The 23262-nt window shown below is 53.3% G+C and overlaps 2 protein-coding genes across 2 annotated transcripts; both read right to left on the reverse strand.

The window, feature by feature from the left end:
• Window positions 1–220: 220 nt before the first annotated feature.
• On the reverse strand, window positions 221–2180 carry RPP25L (ribonuclease P/MRP subunit p25 like). Its single transcript, XM_069964881.1, has 2 exons — window positions 2074–2180; window positions 221–1075 (listed from the first exon to the last, which is right to left on the reverse strand). The coding sequence occupies exon 2, from the start codon at window positions 1058–1060 to the stop codon at window positions 503–505; it is 558 nt and encodes a 185-aa protein (XP_069820982.1). The 5' UTR covers window positions 1061–1075; window positions 2074–2180; the 3' UTR covers window positions 221–502.
• A 2598-nt stretch (window positions 2181–4778) lies between these two features.
• On the reverse strand, window positions 4779–21823 carry DCTN3 (dynactin subunit 3). Its single transcript, XM_069964882.1, has 7 exons — window positions 21702–21823; window positions 19572–19656; window positions 13015–13101; window positions 12856–12939; window positions 11652–11710; window positions 8433–8492; window positions 4779–5458 (listed from the first exon to the last, which is right to left on the reverse strand). The coding sequence occupies exons 1-7, from the start codon at window positions 21783–21785 to the stop codon at window positions 5369–5371; spliced, it is 549 nt and encodes a 182-aa protein (XP_069820983.1). The 5' UTR covers window positions 21786–21823; the 3' UTR covers window positions 4779–5368.
• Window positions 21824–23262: the final 1439 nt, after the last annotated feature.

Below are 23262 nucleotides of genomic sequence, written 5' to 3' on the forward strand. Positions count from 1 at the left end.
ACTAATGACATCATCACCACACCGTAATCTTACATCACAATGGATAATACAGAGGGAGCGATGACATCATCACCGCTATCTCATCAATAACTGATGACATCATCACCACACTAATCTTACATCACACGGCCAATGAAGCTTTACAGACCCGGATGATACGTCCACGCTGTGACCCGTCTTGTATGACATCAGACGCATCAGTAATGGCCGCAGAACACAATGACATAATAAAATACACATTTATTAGGGGCGGAGCTTCGTCTTTTGCCTCCGATAATTTCTCGTCTTATCCAGAACATCGTCCATAAATAAACCCATATGATAGGAAACCCTCCGCTTTAAATAACTCTGGAGCGTAGGGTTGACCCCTGACCTCCTCATCGTTGCCCTTCTCCTTAAAGATGACCGTATCCAGGGTGGTCCCGAGTGACCCTCTATAGACCTCCTGGAGGTCGGGACTGGATCCACCCAATGGACATTGTGGTGACGCAGAGTGGACAGTCTACACCTTCTTGGGGGTCTCACCTTGTCCCCCGGGGGCTCTTGGCTGTTTCCTTCCGGTTGCGGCCCCTCTACCCATCCCTGGTCTCCTCCTCTTTGGTCCCTTGGATTCCCCTTTAAGTTCCTGGATCCACATAGAGTGGTAGTCTCCGGGGGCCTGGTAGCCGGACTCTGCGGTGTCCAGGGGGTCCTTACTGAGCAGGACGCAGATGGAAGGGCTGTTCCTCTTCACGGTCAGGGGGTCCAGGCCCACCTCCGGCACTATGGGCTCCCAGATCTCCTCAGTCTGGCGGTAGAAGATCTTGGTGATCTGGTGGAGATCCTTCAGCCTCCTCTTCATGATCTCCACACAGGTGATGGTCTTGCTGAGCGCCTTCCCAGAGCCGCTGAACATCATCTGCCGCACCTCCTCGCTCTCCATCTTACCCATAGCGAAACCCATCAGGTTGCGGATTTTGCTGCCATCTTTTACCTTCATCTCGATAATATCTGGGGGGAGGGAGGAAAATGGCGGCTCTGGGGGCTTCTCCTCCACCCGCACCTTCTTATAGTTCTCCATGGTCCCGGATCAGCTCTGGGTATAAGAAAACAGGCAAGGTGAAGAAAGGGAAAGACCCCAAATGGGACAGAACCCCCCCCCCCCCCCCCAAGGCTACGACATCGACATCCCATCTCCCCAGATGTCACAACCAACTAGAGGAATCTCAGCCCCAACACCCCCCCCCCCCCAGGAAGCAACTATCTCACCCCAGACACAACCATCTCACCCAACACCCCCCCCCCAGGAAGCAACTATCACACCCGTCTCCCCCCCCCCTCCCCATCACACCCGTCTCCCCCTCCCCATCACACCCGTCTCCCCCCCCCCTCCCCATCACACCCGTCTCCCCCCCCCCCTCCCCATCACACCCGTCTCCCCCCCCCCCTCCCCATCACACCCGTCTCCCCCCCCCCTCCCCATCACACCCGTCTCCCCCCCCCCCTCCCCATCACACCCGTCTCCCCCCCCCCCTCCCCATCACACCCGTCTCCCCCCCCCCCTCCCCATCACACCCGTCTCCCCCCCCCCCCTCCCCATCACACCCGTCTCCCCCCCCCCCTCCCCATCACACCCGTCTCCCCCCCCCCTCCCCATCACACCCGTCTCCCCCCCCCCTCCCCATCACACCCGTCTCCCCCCCCCCTCCCCATCACACCCGTCTCCCCCCCCCCCTCCCCATCACACCCGTCTCCCCCCCCCCCTCCCCATCACACCCGTCTCCCCCCCCCCCCATCACACCCGTGGTGACCCCAACCAATCACCTCACACCCCACCAGACACATACAACCCCCACCCGGTGTCCCACCTCATACACGTAGGAGCCCATTCACACCCAGTAATATACATCAGCTGCATTAGGTGACATTCACCAGCGCCACCTCCAGTCCCAGGAGAACTTTATAATGGAGGAAGCTGCACATACAGACAGGGGGCCCCTGCGTGTTATATACTCTTGTAGAGTAGCTGTGGGACTACAACACCCAGCATGCCCCGGTCAGTGAGGCGGGGGGGGGGGCACGGCTGCCACTCACCTCACACTCCCGGCTGCCGCCCGCGCACGCTGCTCCTCACTGCGCCGCCATCTTGCCAGGATGCCGTGGGGGCGTGGCTAAGCACCCGTCAACTCTGGAAAAGTAAGCGGCTCTACACTTCCGCGTTCCAGCGTGACACGCACGTTTATAAATCAATGTCCTGAGCACTGCTGCCACCTGCTGGAAACCTGATAAACTACAGCGAGGACTCCGGCCATTCAATTGCTGAAAGATCCGAGCTGCAGAAATTACCCAGCATCCCCTTATTAACCCCTCCCCTGCTGTACATTACCCAGCATCCCCTTATTAACCCCTCCCCTGCTGTACATTACCCAGCATCCCCTTATTAACCCCTCCCCTGCTGTACATTACCCAGCATCCTCTTATTAACCCCTCCCCTGCTGTACATTACCAGCATCCCCTTATTAACCCCTCCCCTGCTGTACATTACCCAGCATCCTCTTATTAACCCCTCCCCTGCTGTACATTACCCAGCATCCTCTTATTAACCCCTCCCCTGCTGTACATTACCCAGCATCCCCATATTAACCCCTTCAGGGAGGAGGGGGACACAGTCACTGGAAGACAGCGGCGCCCCCTAGTGATGGCGGCTCCGGAGGAGGGGGGGGGACTCAGTCACTGGATGACAGCGGCGCCCCCTAGTGATGGCGGCTCCTCCTCCGCGGAGGGGGACACAGTCACTGGATGACAGCGGCGCCCCCTAGTGATGGCGGCTCCAGAGGAGGGGGACACAGTCACTGGATGACAGCAGCGCCCCCTAGTGATGGCGGCTCCGGAGGAGGGGGACACAGTCACTGGAAGACAGCGGCGCCCCCTAGTGATGGCGGCTCCGGAGGAGGGGGACACAGTCACTGGATGACAGCAGCGCCCCCTAGTGATGGCGGCTCCGGAGGAGGGGGACACAGTCACTGGAAGACAGCGGCGCCCCCTAGTGATGGCGGCTCCGGAGGAGGGGGACACAGTCACTGGATGACAGCGGCGCCCCCTAGTGATGGCGGCTCCTCCTCCGCGGAGGGGGACACAGTCACTGGATGACAGCGGCGCCCCCTAGTGATGGCGGCTCCGGAGGAGGGGGACACAGTCACTGGATGACAGCAGCGCCCCCTAGTGATGGCGGCTCCGGAGGAGGAGGGGGACACAGTCACTGGATGACAGCGGCGCCCCCTAGTGATGGCGGCTCCGGAGGAGGAGGGGGACACAGTCACTGGATGACAGCAGCGCCCCCTAGTGATGGCGGCTCCGGAGGAGGGGGACACAGTCACTGGATGACAGCAGCGCCCCCTAGTGATGGCGGCTCCGGAGGAGGGGGACACAGTCACTGGATGACAGCGGCGCCCCCTAGTGATGGCGGCTCCTCCTCCGAGGAGGGGGACACAGTCACTGGATGACAGCAGCGCCCCCTAGTGATGGCGGCTCCGGAGGAGGGGGACACAGTCACTGGATGACAGCAGCGCCCCCTAGTGATGGCGGCTCCGGAGGAGGGGGACACAGTCACTGGAAGACAGCGGCGCCCCCTAGTGATGGCGGCTCCGGAGGAGGGGGGGGGACTCAGTCACTGGATGACAGCGGCGCCCCCTAGTGATGGCGGCTCCTCCTCCGCGGAGGGGGACACAGTCACTGGATGACAGCGGCGCCCCCTAGTGATGGCGGCTCCAGAGGAGGGGGACACAGTCACTGGATGACAGCGGCGCCCCCTAGTGATGGCGGCTCCAGAGGAGGAGGGGGACACAGTCACTGGATGACAGCAGCGCCCCCTAGTGATGGCGGCTCCGGAGGAGGGGGACACAGTCACTGGAAGACAGCGGCGCCCCCTAGTGATGGCGGCTCCGGAGGAGGGGGACACAGTCACTGGATGACAGCAGCGCCCCCTAGTGATGGCGGCTCCGGAGGAGGGGGACACAGTCACTGGAAGACAGCGGCGCCCCCTAGTGATGGCGGCTCCGGAGGAGGGGGACACAGTCACTGGATGACAGCAGCGCCCCCTAGTGATGGCGGCTCCGGAGGAGGAGGGGGACACAGTCACTGGATGACAGCGGCGCCCCCTAGTGATGGCGGCTCCAGAGGAGGAGGGGGACACAGTCACTGGATGACAGCAGCGCCCCCTAGTGATGGCGGCTCCGGAGGAGGGGGACACAGTCACTGGATGACAGCAGCGCCCCCTAGTGATGGCGGCTCCGGAGGAGGGGGACACAGTCACTGGATGACAGCGGCGCCCCCTAGTGATGGCGGCTCCGGAGGAGGGGGACACAGTCACTGGATGACAGCAGCGCCCCCTAGTGATGGCGGCTCCGGAGGAGGGGGACACAGTCACTGGATGACAGCGGCGCCCCCTAGTGATGGCGGCTCCTCCTCCGAGGAGGGGGACACAGTCACTGGATGACAGCAGCGCCCCCTAGTGATGGCGGCTCCGGAGGAGGGGGACACAGTCACTGGATGACAGCAGCGCCCCCTAGTGATGGCGGCTCCGGAGGAGGGGGACACAGTCACTGGATGACAGCGGCGCCCCCTAGTGATGGCGGCTCCAGAGGAGGAGGGGGACACAGTCACTGGATGACAGCAGCGCCCCCTAGTGATGGCGGCTCCGGAGAAGGAGGGGGACACAGTCACTGGATGACAGCGGCGCCCCCTAGTGATGGCAGAGCCCAGGATATAGAAATTAGTCGGAAGAGGAAAACTATCACAACTTGTAGAATTCATTTGTTTTATTAGGGAAGGGGCGGCCATGACAGTGCACACAGCCAAAGCTGCAGCGAGGCGGGGATCGGCCATCAGCCTCCAGCACTGCACAGGTTATATCTCCCCATACACTGAAGTTACATCACATCCCCTCCTCCTGCCACCTCCAGAGCTGCACTCACACATCTGCTCTGTACTAAGCACGCTCTGCTGTAGTGCACTGTGGGAGACAGAGGCAGCTCAGGCCAGATCTACAAACTACAACTCTCAGACTGTCAGGGCATGCTGGGAGTTGTAGCTCTTACACAGCCAGAGATTGGAGACAACCTCCCTATACTAAGGGTGACCCCTAGGGCCGGTAGTGGAGTGGTATTACCCAGCAGCTCTGGGGGTGACTGGAGTATACGGAGCAGTAACCGATATAGTGCTGACCGCAGGGTGAGCTCTGCTATGCTGGCCCCCCCCCCCCCCCCCGGGGGATATAAACAGGGTGCAGGTATATACAGAGAGAATAATACAGAGGTGCTGATCCCAATGCTGGAACAGGGAGATGAGAGCGGCAGCTGAGAGGTGCAGGTCACATGACACCGGGACCCCATCACTCCGGTCGCGGCTTCACCTGCTTTGCATCTTCAAGCTGAGAAAGAATCTCATCCCACATCACAAACTGCTTAGAGAGGAGAACGGTCTGAGAGCGGCTAAGGAATTACATAGGACTGCAGGTGACAGCTACTACATTATCTGTCCTCAGAGATATCACTGTGTTATCTGTGGTGTTACATAGGACTGCAGGTGACTACTACATTATCTGTACTCAGAGATATCACTGTGTTATCTGTGGTGTTACATAGGACTGCAGGTGACAGCTACTACATTATCTGTCCTCAGAGATATCACTGTGTTATCTGTGGTGTTACATAGGACTGCAGGTGACAGCTACTACATTATCTGTCCTCAGAGATATCACTGTGTTATCTGTGGTGTTACATAGGACTGCAGGTGACACCTACTACATTATCTGTACTCAGAGATATCACTGTGTTATCTCTGGTGTTACATAGGACTGCAGGTGACTACTACATTATCTGTACTCAGAGATATCACTGTGTTATCTGTGGTGTTACATAGGACTGCAGGTGACTACTACATCATCTGTACTCAGAGATATCACTGTGTTATCTGTGGTGTTACATAGGACTGCAGGTGACATCTACTACATTATCTGTACTCAGAGATATCACTGTGTTATCTGTGGTGTTACATAGGACTGCAGGTGACTACTACATCATCTGTACTCAGAGATATCACTGTTATCTGTGGTGTTACATAGGACTGCAGGTGACATCTACTACATTATCTGTACTCAGAGATATCACTGTGTTATCTGTGCTGTTACATAGGACTGCAGGTGACATCTACTACATTATCTGTACTCAGAGATATCACTGTGTTATCTGTGGTGTTACATAAGACTGCAGGTGACAGCTACTACATTATCTGTACTCAGAGATATCACTGTGTTATCTGTGGTGTTACATAGGACTGCAGGTCACATCTACATTATCTGTACTCAGAGATATCACTGTGTTATCTGTGGTGTTACATAGGACTGCAGGTGACTACTACATTATCTGTACTCAGAGATATCACTGTTATCTGTGGTGTTACATAGGACTGCAGGTGACATCTACTACATTATCTGTCCTCAGAGATATCACTGTGTTATCTGTGCTGTTACATAGGACTGCAGGTGACTACTACATTATCTGTCCTCAGAGATATCACTGTGTTATCTGTGGTGTTACATAGGACTGCAGGTGGCATCTACTACATTATCTGTACTCAGAGATATCACTGTGTTATCTGTGGTGTTACATAGGACTGCAGGTGACAGCTACTACATTATCTGTACTCAGAGATATCACTGTGTTATCTGTGGTGTTACAAAGGACTGCAGGTGACTACTACATTATCTGTACTCAGAGATATCACTGTGTTATCTGTGGTGTTACAAAGGACTGCAGGTGACTACTACATTATCTGTACTCAGAGATATCACTGTGTTATCTGTGCTGTTACATAGGACTGCAGGTGACATCTACTACATTATCTGTACTCAGAGATATCACTGTGTTATCTGTGGTGTTACATAAGACTGCAGGTGACAGCTACTACATTATCTGTACTCAGAGATATCACTGTGTTATCTGTGGTGTTACATAGGACTGCAGGTCACATCTACATTATCTGTACTCAGAGATATCACTGTGTTATCTGTGGTGTTACATAGGACTGCAGGTGACTACTACATTATCTGTACTCAGAGATATCACTGTGTTATCTGTGCTGTTACATAGGACTGCAGGTGACTACTCAGAGATATCACTGTGTTATCTGTGCTGTTACATAGGACTGCAGGTGACATCTACTACATTATCTGTACTCAGAGATATCACTGTGTTATCTGTGCTGTTACATAGGACTGCAGGTGACTACTACATCATCTGTACTCAGAGATATCACTGTTATCTGTGGTGTTACATAGGACTGCAGGTGACATCTACTACATTATCTGTCCTCAGAGATATCACTGTGTTATCTGTGGTGTTACATAGGACTGCAGGTGGCATCTACTACATTATCTGTACTCCGAGATATCACTGTGTTATCTGTGGTGTTACATAGGACTGCAGGTGACATCTACTACATTATCTGTACTCAGAGATATCACTGTGTTATCTGTGCTGTTACATAGGACTGCAGGTGACTACTACATCATCTGTACTCAGAGATATCACTGTTATCTGTGGTGTTACATAGGACTGCAGGTGACATCTACTACATTATCTGTCCTCAGAGATATCACTGTGTTATCTGTGCTGTTACATAGGACTGCAGGTGACTACTACATTATCTGTCCTCAGAGATATCACTGTGTTATCTGTGGTGTTACATAGGACTGCAGGTGGCATCTACTACATTATCTGTACTCAGAGATATCACTGTGTTATCTGTGGTGTTACATAGGACTGCAGGTGACTACTACATTATCTGTACTCAGAGATATCACTGTGTTATCTGTGGTGTTACATAGGACTGCAGGTGACATCTACTACATTATCTGTACTCAGAGATATCACTGTGTTATCTGTGGTGTTACATAGGACTGCAGGTGACTACTACATTATCTGTACTCAGAGATATCACTGTGTTATCTGTGCTGTTACATAGGACTGCAGGTGACTACTCAGAGATATCACTGTGTTATCTGTGCTGTTACATAGGACTGCAGGTGACATCTACTACATTATCTGTACTCAGAGATATCACTGTGTTATCTGTGCTGTTACATAGGACTGCAGGTGACAGCTACTACATTATCTGTCCTCAGAGATATCACTGTGTTATCTGTGGTGTTACATAGGACTGCAGGTGACATCTACTACATTATCTGTACTCAGAGATATCACTGTGCTATCTGTGCTGTTACATAGGACTGCAGGTGACTACTACATTATCTGTACTCAGAGATATCACTGTTATCTGTGCTGTTACATAGGACTGCAGGTGACTACTACACTATCTGTACTCAGAGATATCACTGTTATCTGTGCTGTTACATAGGACTGCAGGTGGCACAGGACCCTGTATTGGTAGGATACCATCTTGTTGTAGTCCTCCAGGAGTCTCTTGGTCTCGGTCGTCACCTCTTCGCACTGATCCTGTGGAGGAGACACATGCGGTGAGATGACACTACATGGCGGTCACATGTACAGCACCAGGAGAGGGAGGACAGTAGTGAGATGATGGGAGTGATATATAGGAGTAGAGTGTGAGCTCCTGGGGTCAGGGATGATGGGAGTGATATATAGGAGTAGAGTGTGAGCTCCTGGGGTCAGGGAGGATGGGAGTGATATATAGGAGTAGAGTGTGAGCTCCTGGGGTCAGGGAGGATGGGAGTGATATATAGGAGTAGAGTGTGAGCTCCTGGGGTCAGGGATGATGGGAGTGATATATAGGAGTAGAGTGTGAGCTCCTGGGGTCAGGGATGATGGGAGTGATATATAGGAGTAGAGTGTGAGCTCCTGGGGTCAGGGAGGATGGGAGTGATATATAGGAGTAGAGTGTGAGCTCCTGGGGTCAGGGATGATGGGAGTGATATATAGGAGTAGAGTGTGAGCTCCTGGGGTCAGGGAGGATGGGAGTGATATATAGGAGTAGAGTGTGAGCTCCTGGGGTCAGGGAGGATGGGAGTGATATATAGGAGTAGAGTGTGAGCTCCTGGGGTCAGGGAGGATGGGAGTGATATATAGGAGTAGAGTGTGAGCTCCTGGGGTCAGGGAGGATGGGAGTGATATATAGGAGTAGAGTGTGAGCTCCTGGGGTCAGGGAGGATGGGAGTGATATATAGGAGTAGAGTGTGAGCTCCTGGGGTCAGGGAGGATGGGAGTGATATATAGGAGTAGAGTGTGAGCTCCTGGGGTCAGGGAGGATGGGAGTGATATTTCTCTGTACAGGTTGGTAGATTGTGATTTCATATCTGTTGGCCGGGACACATTACAAATGAAAGACTGGGAACTGCCCTATCACAGACAGGACCCTCGTCTCCCCCTTACACACAGGGCTCCCCCCTCACCCTCAAAGGACCCCCCCCCCATCCTAACTGACACAGTCCCCATCTTCCCTTCCCATCACACACAGGACCCACCCGTCTCCCCTCCCATCACGCGCAGGACCTTCCCCCATCACACACAGCCCCCTCGTCACCCCAGACACAGACACCCCCGCCTCCCCTTCACACACACGACCCCCCGCCCCTCCTCCCATCAGACATAGATCCCCAACATCCCCCCCCTTCCCCATCACACAGGACCCCCCTGTCTCTCCCCCTCCCATCACACATAGGACCTCTCCTCCTTTATCTCCCCCTCCCATAACACACAGGACCCCTCCTCCTCCATCTCCCCCTCCCATAACATACAGGACCCCTCCTCCTCAGTCTACCCCTCCCATCACACACAAGACCCCCCTTTCTCCCCCTCCCATCACACACAGGACCCCTTCTCCTCCGTCTCCCCCTCCTATCACATACAGGACCCTCCTCCTCCGTCTCCCCCTCCCATCACACACAGGACCCCTCCTCCTCCGTCTCCCCCTCCCATCACACACAGGACCCCTCCTCCTCCGTCTTCCCCTCCCATAACACACAGGACCCCTCCTCCTCCGTCTCCCCCTCTCATCACACACAGGACCCTTCCTCCTCCGTCTCCCCCTCACATCACACACAGGACCCCTCCTCCTCCGTCTCTCATCACACACAGGACCTCTCCTCCTCAGTCTCTGTCTCCCATCACATACAGGACCCCTCCTCCTCCGTCTCCCCCTCCCATCACACACAGGACCCCTCCTCCTCCGTCTCCCCCTCCCATCACACACAGGACCCCTCCTCCTCAGTCTTCCCCTCCCATAACACACAGGACCCCTCCTCCTCCGTCTCCCCCTCTCATCACACACAGGACCCTTCCTCCTCCGTCTCCCCCTCACATCACACACAGGACCCCTCCTCCTCCGTCTCTCATCACACACAGGACCCCTCCTCCTCCGTTTCCCATCACACACAGGACCTCTCCTCCTCCGTCTCTCATCACACACAGGACCTCTCCTCCTCAGTCTCTGTCTCCCATCACATACAGGACCCTCCTCCTCCGTCTCCCCCTCTCATCACACACAGGACCCCTCCTCCTCCGTCTCTCCCATCACACACAGGACCCATCCTCCTCCGTCTCTCATCACACACAGGACCCCTCCTCCTCCTCCGTCTCTCTCATCACACACAGGACCCCTCCTCCTCAGTCTCCGTCTCCCATCACACACAGGACCCCTCCTCCTCCGTCTCCCCCTCCCATAACACACAGGACCCCTCCTCCTCAGTCTCCGTCTCCCATCACACACAGGACCCCTCCTCCTCCGTCTCCCCCTCTCATCACACACAGGACCCCCCTTTTCCCCCTCCCATCACACACAGGACCCCTCCTCCTCCATCTTCCCCTCCCATCACATACAGGACCCCTCCTCCTCCGTCTCCCCCTCCCATCACACACAGGACCCTTCCTCCTCCGTCTCCCCCTCCCATCACACACAGGACCCTTCCTCCTCAGTCTCCCCCTCCCATCACACATAGGACCCCTCCTCCTCCGTCTCCCCCTCTCATCACACATAGGACCCCTCCTCCTCCGTCTCCCCCTCTCATCACACACAGGACCCTTCCTCCTCCGTCTCCCCCTCCCATCACACACAGGACCCTTCCTCCTCCGTCTCCCCCTCCCATCACACACAGGACCCTTCCTCCTCCGTCTCCCCCTTCCATCACACACAGGACCCTTCCTCCTCCGTCTCCCCCTCCCATCACACACAGGACCCCTCCTCCTCCGTCTCCCATCACACACAGGACCCCTCCTCCTCCTCCGTCTCCCCCTCCCATCACACACAGGACCCCTCCTCCTCTCCCTCTCTAAGTGCTGAACTTCTGAAAAGAATTTTTAAGTAAGCAGAAAAAGCCATAAAGTTCCCATAACGCGGATTATCCCGGATCAGCAGCCACCACAGCGATCAATGATAATGTGCAGGGAGAGAGAGAGCGGACGTGCCAGTAACCCCCGCACTGCCAGGACCACCAGACCCCCGGGATGCAATACAGCGGCAGCCATCAGAGCTGGGAAAGCAGAGTAACAAACTCCATTCTGAAATAACTGCCTGCCCCCCCACCCCCTCAATACCCCGAAGCCTGCCCCCCCCAATACCCAGAAGCCTGCCCCCCCCCCTTTCAATACCCCGGAACCTGTCCCTCCCCAATGCCCCGGAGCCCCCTGACACACACCCACCTGTTGTTTGATGTGGATCTGGGCCAGCGCCTGTAACCTGGAGGCCTGGGAGGGCACCGCTGCCGACACACAGAAACGGATACGCATCAGTAAACAGTCACCAGTATACAGGATCTCTGCTGCTGTCAGTGAGGAAGAGTCCTTTCTTATATCCCGACTGAAATCCTGCTCAGAACTAACACCTCACACAGCTGAGAGTTTGTTACAATAGTATACAGTCAATAGAGGCTGATACTCTGTAACCCAGGACAGGAGACAGATGCTGCTGCAGGTTGTGTACACTGTATGCAATAGTACCAAACCCTCAGCTGCTACAGGTGATCCCATACACTGACAGCAAGCAGAGACTGTGACAATCATGGGAATCTGAGACACAGAGTCCATTATAGAGGACACAGGACTGCCCCCCAGGACAAAGGATCCCCCGCCCACCAGGACACAGGACCGCCGGCCCCCAAGGACAAAAGATCCCCCGCCCACCAGGACACAGGACCGCCGGCCCCCCAGGACAAAGGATCCCCCGCCCACCAGGACACAGGACCCCCAGGACACTGGATTCCCCGCCCACCAGGACACAGGACCCTCCCCCCTCCAGGACACAGGATTCCCGAACCCCCAAGACAAAGGATTCCCAGACCCCCAGGACAAAGGATCCCCTGCCCACCAGGACAAACGATCCCCTGCCCACCAGGGAACAGTATCCCCTGCCCTCCAGAACAAAGGACCCCCAGCGCCCCAGGACAACCCCGCCCCCAAGAACACAGGATCCCCGGATCCCCAGGACCCCCAGCCCCCCAAGACACAGGACCCCCAGCCCCCCAAGACACAGGACCCCCAGGACATAGGATCCCCCGCCCCCAAGGACACAGGACCCCCTGGCCCCCAGGACACAAGATGCCCCGCCCCCAAGGACAAAGGACCCCCAAGGACAAAGGATCCCCCACCCCTAAGGACACAGGACCCCCCGCCCCCAGGATTCCCCACCCCCCAGGACAAAGGATACCCCGCCCCCAAGGACACAGGACCCCCAGATCCCCAGGACACAGGACCCCCAGGACACAGGACCCCCGGATCCCTAGGACACAGGACCCCAAGGACAAAGGATCCCCCGCCCCCAAGTACACAGGAACCCGGGACCCCCAGCCCCCCAGGACACAGGACCCCCCACCCCCCCAGGACACAGGGTACCCCCCTCCACCCTCACCTTTGATGTGCTCGCTGTCCAGCAGGGGCTGCAGGGAATGGAGCTGCTCCAGCAGGGCGGCCTGAGACAGGATGTACTGCTCCTCTGCAAGACAAAGAGAGTCCATTACCCCCCACTGCCCCTGGATGAGAGGGTTCGGTCACCAGCGTCAGCAATCACCTGCCAGGATGAACTCCAGCTTCATGGCGTCAGGGACAGCGATCCTGTCAATGTACTGAGGGTCCAGGTACTTCATCAGATCATCGACTGCAAGATATAAGGAGAGGAGGGGCTCAGATATCACACAGGTAAACAGCAAAGGGGACGTCCCTAAACTCCTGACCCCGCCCACTTGTCATACACAAAATGTAAGCAGAAAAGGGGCTCAGATATCACACAGGTAAATGGCAAAGGGGAAATCCTTAACCTCCTGACCCCGCTCACTTGTCATACACAGGATATAAGGAGAGGAGGGGCTCAGATATAACACAGGTACACGTGGACGTCCCTAAGCTCTTGACCCCGCCCACTTGTCATACACAAGATATAAGGAGAGGAGGGGCTCAACAATCACACAGGTACACGGCAAAAGGGACGTCTCTAACCTCCTGACCCCGCCCACTTGTCATTCACAGAATATAAGCAGAAAAGGGACTCAAGTATCACACAGGTAAACAGCAAAGGGGACGTCCCTAAACTCCTGACCACGCCCACTTGTCATAAATCAGGCTGTGCATAAATCAGGAATATGTACACCAGTCACTAACAGAGTGTGGCTCTCCAGCTACTGTCACAGCATGCTAGGAGGTGTAGTTATACACCAGCTGGAGGGCCGAAGGTTAGGGAACACTGGTCTAGACTCAATAACACACAGTATATAAAGAGGGGGAGGTCTCATTATACAGATCAGCCTGCAGGGGGCAGTATATAATATACAGTATATAAGGAGGGGGGTCTCATTATACAGATCAGCCTGCAGGGGGCAGTATATAATATACAGTATATAGGGGGGGGGGGGGGGTCTCATTATACAGATCAGCCTGCAGGGGGCAGTATATAATATACAGTACATAGGGGGGGGGGTCTCATTATACAGATCAGCCTGCAGGGGGCAGTATATAATATACAGTACATAGGGGGGGGGGGTCTCATTATACAGATCAGCCTGCAGGGGGCAGTATATAATATACAGTACATAGGGGGGGGGGGTCTCATTATACAGATCAGCCTGCAGGGGGCAGTATATAATATACAGTATATAGGGGGGGGGTCTCATTATACAGATCAGCCTGCAGGGGGCAGTATATAATATACAGTATATAAGGAGGGGGGGGTCTCATTATACAAATCAGCCTGCAGGGGGCAGTATATAATATACAGTATATAGGGGGGGGGTCTCATTATACAGATCAGCCTGCAGGGGGCAGTATATAATATACAGTATATAAGGAGGGGGAGGTCTCATTATACAGGTCAGCCTGCAGGGGGCAGTATATAATATACAGTATATAAGGAGGGGGGGGTGTCTCATTATACAAATCAGCCTGCAGGGGGCAGTATATAATATACAGTATATAGGGGGGGGTCTCATTATACAGATCAGCCTGCAGGGGGCAGTATATAATATACAGTATATAAGGAGGGGGGGGGTGTCTCATTATACAGATCAGCCTGCAGGGGGCAGTATATAATATACAGTATATAGGGGGGGGGTCTCATTATACAGATCAGCCTGCAGGAGGCAGTATATAATATACAGTATATAGGGGGGGGGGGGGTCTCATTATACAGATCAGCCTGCAGGGGGCAGTATATAATATACAGTATATAGGGGAGGGGTCTCATTATACAGATCAGCCTGCAGGGGGCAGTATATAATATACAGTATATAAGAAGGGGGGGTGGGGGTCTCATTATACAGATCAGCCTGCAGGGGGCAGTATATAATATACAGTATATAAGGAGGGGGGGTCTCATTATACAGATCAGCCTGCAGGGGGCAGTATATAATATACAGTATATAAGGAGGGGGGGGGGGGTCTCATTATACAGATCAGCCTGCAGGGGGCAGTATATAATATACAGTATATAGGGGGGGGGGGTCTCATTATACAGATCAGCCTGCAGGGGGCAGTATATAATATACAGTATATAAGGAGGGGGGGGGGGGTGTCTCATTATACAGATCAGCCTGCAGGGGGCAGTGTATAATATACAGTATATAAGGAGGGGGGTCTCATTATACAGATCAGCCTGCAGGGGGCAGTATATAATATACAGTATATAAGGAGGGGGAGGTCTCATTATACAGATCAGCCTGCAGGGGGCAGTATATAATATACAGTATATAGGGGGGGGGGGGTCTCATTATACAGATCAGCCTGCAGGGGGCAGTATATAATATACAGTATATAGGGGGGGGGGTCTCATTATACAGATCAGCCTGCAGGAGGCAGTATATAATATACAGTATATAGGGGGGGGGGGGGTCTCATTATACAGATCAGCCTGCAGGGGGCAGTATATAATATACAGTATATAAGAAGGGGGGTGGGGGTCTCATTATACAGATCAACCTGCAGGGGGCAGTATATAATATACAGTATATAAGGAGGGGGGGGTCTCATTATACAGATCAGCCTGCAGGGGGCAGTATATAATATACAGTATATAGGGGGGGGGTTCTCATTATACAGATCAGCCTGCAGGGGGCAGTATATAATATACAGTATATTAGGGGGGGGGGGGGTCTCATTATACAGATCAGCCTGCAGGGGGCAGTATATAATATACAGTATATAAGGAGGGGGAGGTCTAATTATACAGATCAGCCTGCAGGGGGCAGTATATAATATACAGTATATAGGGGGGGGTCTCATTATACAGATCAGCCTGCAGGGGGCAGTATATAATATACAGTATATAGGGGGGGGGTCTCATTATACAGATCAGCCTGCAGGGGGCAGTACATAATATACAGTATATAGGGGGGGGGTCTCATTATACAGATCAGCCTGCAGGGGGCAGTATATAATATACAGTATATAAGAAGGGGGGTGGGGGTCTCATTATACAGATCAGCCTGCAGGGGGCAGTATATAATATACAGTATATAAGGAGGGGGGGGGGGTCTCATTATACAGATCAGCCTGCAGGGGGCAGTATATAATATACAGTATATAAGGAGGGGGGGGGGTCTCATTATACAGATCAGCCTGCAGGGGGCAGTATATAATATACAGTATATAGGGGGGGGGGTCTCATTATACAGATCAGCCCTGCAGGGGGCAGTATAAATATACAGTACATAGGGGGGGGGGGTCTCATTATACAGATCAGCCTGCAGGGGGGCAGTATATAATATACAGTATTAAGGGGGGGGGGGTCTCATTATACAGATCAGCCTGCAGGGGGCAGTATATAATATACAGTATATAGGGGGGGGGGGTCTCATTATACAGATCAGCCTGCAGGGGGCAGTATATAATATACAGTATATAGGGAGGGGGGGGGGTCTCATTATACAGATCAGCCTGCAGGGGGCAGTATATAATATACAGTATATAGGGGGGGGGGGGGGGTCTCATTATACAGATCAGCCTGCAGGGGGCAGTATATAATATACAGTATATTGGGGGGGGGGGTCTCATTATACAGATCAGGCCTGCAGGGGGCAGTATATAATATACAGTATATAGGGAGGGGGGGGGGGTACTCATTATACAGATCAGCCTGCAGGGGGCAGTATATAATATACAGTACATAGGGGGGAGGGTCTCATTATACAGATCAGCCTGCAGGGGGCAGTATATAACTATTCAGTATATAGGGGGGGGGGGGGGTCTCATTATACAGATCAGCCTGCAGGGGGCAGTATATAATATACAGTATATAAGGAGGGGGATGGGGGGTCTCATTATACAGATCAGCCTGCAGGGGGCAGTATATAATATACAGTACATAGGGGGGGGGGGGTCTCATTATACAGATCAGCCTGCAGGGGGCAGTATATAATATACCAGTATATAGGGGGGGGGGGTCTCATTATACAGATCAGCCTGCAGGGGGCAGTATATAATATACAGTATATAGGGGGGGGTCTCATTATACAGATCAGCCTGCAGGGGGCAGTATATAATATACAGTATATAAGGGAGGGGGGGGGGGGGTCTCATTATACAGATCAGCCTGCAGGGGGCAGTACATAATATACAGTATATAGGGGGGGGGGGTCTCATTATACAGATCAGCCTGCAGGGGGCAGTATATAATATACAGTATATAAGAAGGGGGGTGGGGGTCTCATTATACAGATCAGCCTGCAGGGGGCAGTATATAATATACAGTATATAAGGAGGGGGGGGGGGTCTCATTATACAGATCAGCCTGCAGGGGGGCAGTATATAATATACAGTATATAAGGAGGGGGGGGGGGTCTCATTATACAGATCAGCCTGCTGGGGGCAGTGTATAATATACAGTATATAGGGGGGGGGGTCTCATTATACAGATCAGCCTGCAGGGGGCAGTATATAATATACAGTATATAGGGGGGGGGGTCTCATTATACAGATCAGCCTGCAGGGGGCAGTATATAATATACAGTACATAGGGGGGGGGGTCTCATTATACAGATCAGCCTGCAGGGGGCAGTATATAATATACAGTATATAGGGGGGGGGTCTCATTATACAGATCAGCCTGCAGGGGGCAGTATATAATATACAGTATTAAGGGGGGGGGGGGGGGTCTCATTATACAGATCAGCCTGCAGGGGGCAGTATATAATATACAGTATATAGGGGGGGGGGGGCTCATTATACAGATCAGCCTGCAGGGGGCAGTATATAATATACAGTATATAGGGGGGGGGGGTCTCATTATACAGATCAGCCTGCAGGGGGCAGTATATAATATACAGTATATGGGGGGGGGTCTCATTATACAGATCAGCCTGCAGGGGGCAGTATATAATATACAGTATATAGGGAGGGGGGGGGGTACTCATTATACAGATCAGCCTGCAGGGGGCAGTATATAATATACAGTACATAGGGGGGAGGGTCTCATTATACAGATCAGCCTGCAGGGGGCAGTATATAATATTCAGTATATAGGGGGGGGGGGGGGGTCTCATTATACAGATCAGCCTGCAGGGGGCAGTATATAATATACAGTATATAAGGAGGGGGAGGGGGGTCTCATTATACAGATCAGCCTGCAGGGGGCAGTATATAATATACAGTACATAGGGGGGGGGGGTCTCATTATACAGATCAGCCTGCAGGGGGCAGTATATAATATACAGTATATAGGGGGGGGGGTCTCATTATACAGATCAGCCTGCAGGGGGCAGTATATAATATACAGTATATAGGGGGGGTCTCATTATACAGATCAGCCTGCAGGGGGCAGTATATAATATACAGTATATAGGGAGGGGGGGGGGTCTCATTATACAGATCAGCCTGCAGGGGGCAGTATATAATATACAGTATATAGGGGGGAGGGTCTCATTATACAGATCAGCCTGCAGGGGGCAGTATATAATATACAGTACATAGGGGGGGGTCTCATTATACAGATCAGCCTGCAGGGGGCAGTATATAATATACAGTACATAGGGGGGGGTCTCATTATACAGATCAGCCTGCAGGGGGCAGTATATAAAATACAGTACATAGGGGGGGGGGGGGTCTCATTATACAGATCAGCCTGCAGGGGGCAGTATATAATATACAGTACATAGGGGGGGGGTCTCATTATACAGATCAGCCTGCAGGGGGCAGTATATAATATACATTACATAGGGGGGGGGGGGGGTCTCATTATACAGATCAGCCTGCAGGGGGCAGTATATAATATACATTACATAGGGGGGGGGTCTCATTATACAGATCAGCCTGCAGGGGGCAGTATATAATATACAGTACATAGGGGGGGGGGGGTCTCATTATACAGATCAGCCTGCAGGGGGCAGTATATAATATACAGTACATAGGGGGGGGGGGGGGGTCTCATTATACAGATCAGCCTGCAGGGGGCAGTATATAATATACAGTACATAGGGGGGGGGGGGTCTCATTATACAGATCAGCCTGCAGGGGGCAGTATATAATATACAGTACATAGGGGGGGGGGGGTCTCATTATACAGATCAGCCTGCAGGGGGCAGTATAACCTCAGTGAATGAGAAGAACGGCCAGAACAATCTTCCAGCAGATGTGGTTGGTAAATCTACAATAACTGAATGTAACCTGCCTGGTGTGTGTATATCTATCTATCTATCCTGAGATGAGAAGGAAATACTATAAGGGCGACTAGACGGACCCAGTGGTCTTTTTCTGCCGACAATTTTCTATGTTTCTATGTAACACTGTTTCTAGCTGTAACGCCTCGGATTGCCCCTGTGTATACGTACCGCCCCCGTGTATACGCACCGCCCCCGTGTATATGTACCTTTCTCGTGAATACGTACCTCCCCCGTGAATACGTACCGCCCCCGTGTATACGTACTGCCCCCGTGTATATGTACCTCCCCCGTGAATACGTACCGCCCCCGTGTATACGCACCGCCCCCGTGTATACGCACCGCCCCCGTGTATACGCACCGCCCCCGTGTATACGCACCGCCCCCGTGTATACCTATCAGTCCCCACCCCATTGGGGGTCACTTACTCTTCAGGTCGCCCCCTTATATATATGTACCACCTCCCACCCCCTCTGGGGTCACTCACTCTTCTTGTACAGGGTCTTCACCCGCTCCCTCTTGCTCGCTATATTCGCCAGCGACACCTGGACCTTAATTAACCCATCGGTGACCTGTAAGACAAAGAGAGAACGATCTGAGAGAATACCAGAAGACCCTCCACCACCATCTATGGGGGCGCTATGAGGGTCTGACGACCACCAGGCCCCCCAATAGTCAATACTGGGAACACAACACAAGGGGGGGGGGGGTGTGACTGTGTGCCCAGGTGATGATGTCATACAGTGACAGGTGTGTGCCCAGGTGATGATGTCATACAGTGACAGGTGTGTGCCCAGGTGATGATGTCATACAGTGACAGGTGTGTGCTCAGGTCATGATGTCATACAGTGACAGGTGTGTGCTCAGGTCATGATGTCATACAGTGACAGGTGTGTGCTCAGGTCATGATGTCATACAGTGACAGGTGTGTGCTCAGGTCATGATGTCATACAGTGACAGGTGTGTGCTCAGGTCATGATGTCATACAGTGACAGGCCTGTGCCCAGGTGATGATGTCATACAGTGACAGGTGTGTGCGGGTGATGATGTCATACAGTGACAGGTGTGTGCCGGGAATGATGTCATACAGTGACAGGTGTGTGCCGGGAATTATGTCATACAGTGACAGGTGTGTGCGGGGGATGATGTCATACAGTGACAGGTGTGTGCGGGGGATGATGTCATACAGTGACAGGTGTGTGCGGGGGATGATGTCATACAGTGACAGGTGTGTGCGGGGGATGATATCATACAGTGACAGGTGTGTGCGGGGGATGATGTCATACAGTGACAGGTGTGTGTGCCGGGAATGATGTCATACAGTGACAGGTGTGTGCGGGGGATGACATCATACAGTGACAGGTGTGTGTGCGGGGGATGACGTCATACAGTGACAGGTGTGTGTGCGGGGGATGATGTCATACAGTGACAGGTGTGTGCCCAGGTGATGATGTCATACAGTGACAGGTGTGTGCGGGGGATGATGTCATACAGTGACAGGTGTGTGCGGGGGATGATGTCATACAGTGACAGGTGTGTGTGCGGGGGATGATGTCATACAGTGACAGGTGTGTGCGGGGGATGATGTCATACAGTGACAGGTGTGTGCGGGGGATGATGTCATACAGTGACAGGTGTGTGCGGGGGATGATGTCATACAGTGACAGGTGTGTGCGGGGGATGATGTCATACAGTGACAGGTGTGTGTGCGGGGGATGATGTCATACAGTGACAGGTGTGTGTGCCGGGAATGATGTCATACAGTGACAGATGTGTGCCCAGGTGATGATGTCATACACTGACAGGTGTGTGCGGGGGATGATGTCATACAGTGACAGAGGTGTGCCGGGAATGATGTCATACAGTGACAGGTGCGTGTGCCCAGGTCATGATGTCATACAGTGACAGGCGTGTGCCCAGGTCATGATGTCATACAGTGACAGTTGTGTGCGGGGGATAATGTCATACAGTGACAGGTGTGTCGGGAATGATGTCATACAGTGACAGGTGTGCCGGGAATGATGTCATACAGTGACAGGTGTGCCGGGAATGATGTCATACAGTGACAGGTGTGTGCGGGGGATGATGTCATACAGTGACAGGTGTGTGCGGGGGATGATGTCATACAGTGACAGGTGTGTGCGGGGGATGATGTCATACAGTGACAGGTGTGTGCGGGGGATGATGTCATACAGTGACAGGTGTGTGCGGGGGATGATGTCATACAGTGACAGGTGTGTGCGGGGGATGATGTCATACAGTGACAGGTGTGTGCGGGGGATGATGTCATACAGTGGTGTCTGGAGGTGATGTCATACAGTGGCAGTTGGTTGGAGGTGATGATGCCATACAGTGACAGGTGCCTGCTCAGGTGATGACGTCATACAGTGACGTTATACATGATAATACAGGTATACTAATGTTCATCTCGCGCTCCTCGCTCCTTCCTCATCACTATGGAGGCCGGGCTGAGGCTGAGGACCGCGGGCTGAACTGTCACATGAGGATGATGTGACCCGGCAGAGGGAGGAGCCGCCTGTCCCGCCCTGTGCTCCCAGCAGCCTCCGCGCGGTCCTGGGGTACTACAGGTCCCAGCATGCTGCCCCCACCTCCATACCTTCCGCGTCTGGGCCCCGCTCTCCCCGTACAGACGCTGCTCCAGCTCCTGCACCCGGCTCTGCAGCTCCCGGAGCTCCGCCATCCTCTCACACCGCCACTTCCGGGATACACAGGAAGTACGTCATCACTGCACGTGACCTGCCCGGGCCTGAGGCGGCCGTGCCCAAAACCAACATGGCGTCCAATGCCTCAAAACTGTGACCGACAGTCGTTACTGTACCCCGATATTATATATCCACAGCGTGACTGTGAGTGTACCCCAATCCTGAGACACTGCAGAACCTCATACTACACCGCAGCTGCTGCAGAACCTCATACTGCACCTCAGCTGCTGCAGAACCTCATCACACTACACCTCAGCTGCTGCAGAACCTCATCCCACACCTCAGCTGCTGCAGAACCTCATACTGCACCTCAGCTGCTGCAGAACCTCATGCTGCACCTCAGCTGCTGCAGAACCTCATACTGCACCTCAGCTGCTGCAGAACCTCATCACACTACACCTCAGCTGCTGCAGAACCTCATAATACTACAACGCAGCTACTGCAGAACCTCATACTACACCTCAGCTACTGCAGAACCTCATAATACTACACCTCAGCTGCTGCAGAACCTCATACTACACCTCAGCTGCTGCAGAACCTCATTCTACACCGCAGCTACTGCAGAACCTCATAATACTACACCTCAGCTGCTGCAGAACCTCATACTACACCTCAGCTGCTGCAGAACCTCATAATACTACACCGCAGCTGCTGCAGAACCTCATACTACTACACCTCAGCTGCTGCAGAACCTCATACTACACCTCAGCTACTGCAGAACCTCATACTACACCTCAGCTGCTGCAGAACCTCATCACACTACACCTCAGCTGCTGCAGAACCTCATAATACTACACCGCAGCTACTGCAGAACCTCACACTACACCTCAGCTGCTGCAGAACCTCATTCTACACCTCAGCTGCTGCAGAACCTCATAATACTACACCGCAGCTGCTGCAGAACCTCATAATACTACACCTCAGCTGCTGCAGAACCTCATACTACACCTCAGCTGCTGCAGAACCTCATTCTACACCGCAGCTGCTGCAGAACCTCATAATACTACACCGCAGCTGCTGCAGAACCTCATAATACTACACCGCAGCTACTGCAGAACCTCATTCTACACCGCAGCTACTGCAGAACCTCATAATACTACACCGCAGCTACTGCAGAACCTCATTCTACACCGCAGCTACTGCAGAACCTCATAATACTACACCTCAGCTGCTGCAGAACCTCACACTACACCTCAGCTGCTGCAGAACCTCATAATACTGCACCTCAGCTGCTGCAGAACCTCATACTGCACCTCAGCTGCTGCAGAACCTCATACTACACCTCAGCTGCTGCAGAACCTTATTCTACACCGCAGCTACTGCAGAACCTCATAATACTACACCTCAGCTGCTGCAGAACCTCATAATACTACACCTCAGCTGCTGCAGAACCTCATAATACTACACCACAGCTACTGCAGAACCTCATAATACTACACCGCAGCTACTGCAGAA

Source organism: Dendropsophus ebraccatus, chromosome 3, assembly GCF_027789765.1.
Source record: "Dendropsophus ebraccatus isolate aDenEbr1 chromosome 3, aDenEbr1.pat, whole genome shotgun sequence".
In the NCBI taxonomy this organism is placed as follows: domain Eukaryota; kingdom Metazoa; phylum Chordata; class Amphibia; order Anura; family Hylidae; genus Dendropsophus; species Dendropsophus ebraccatus.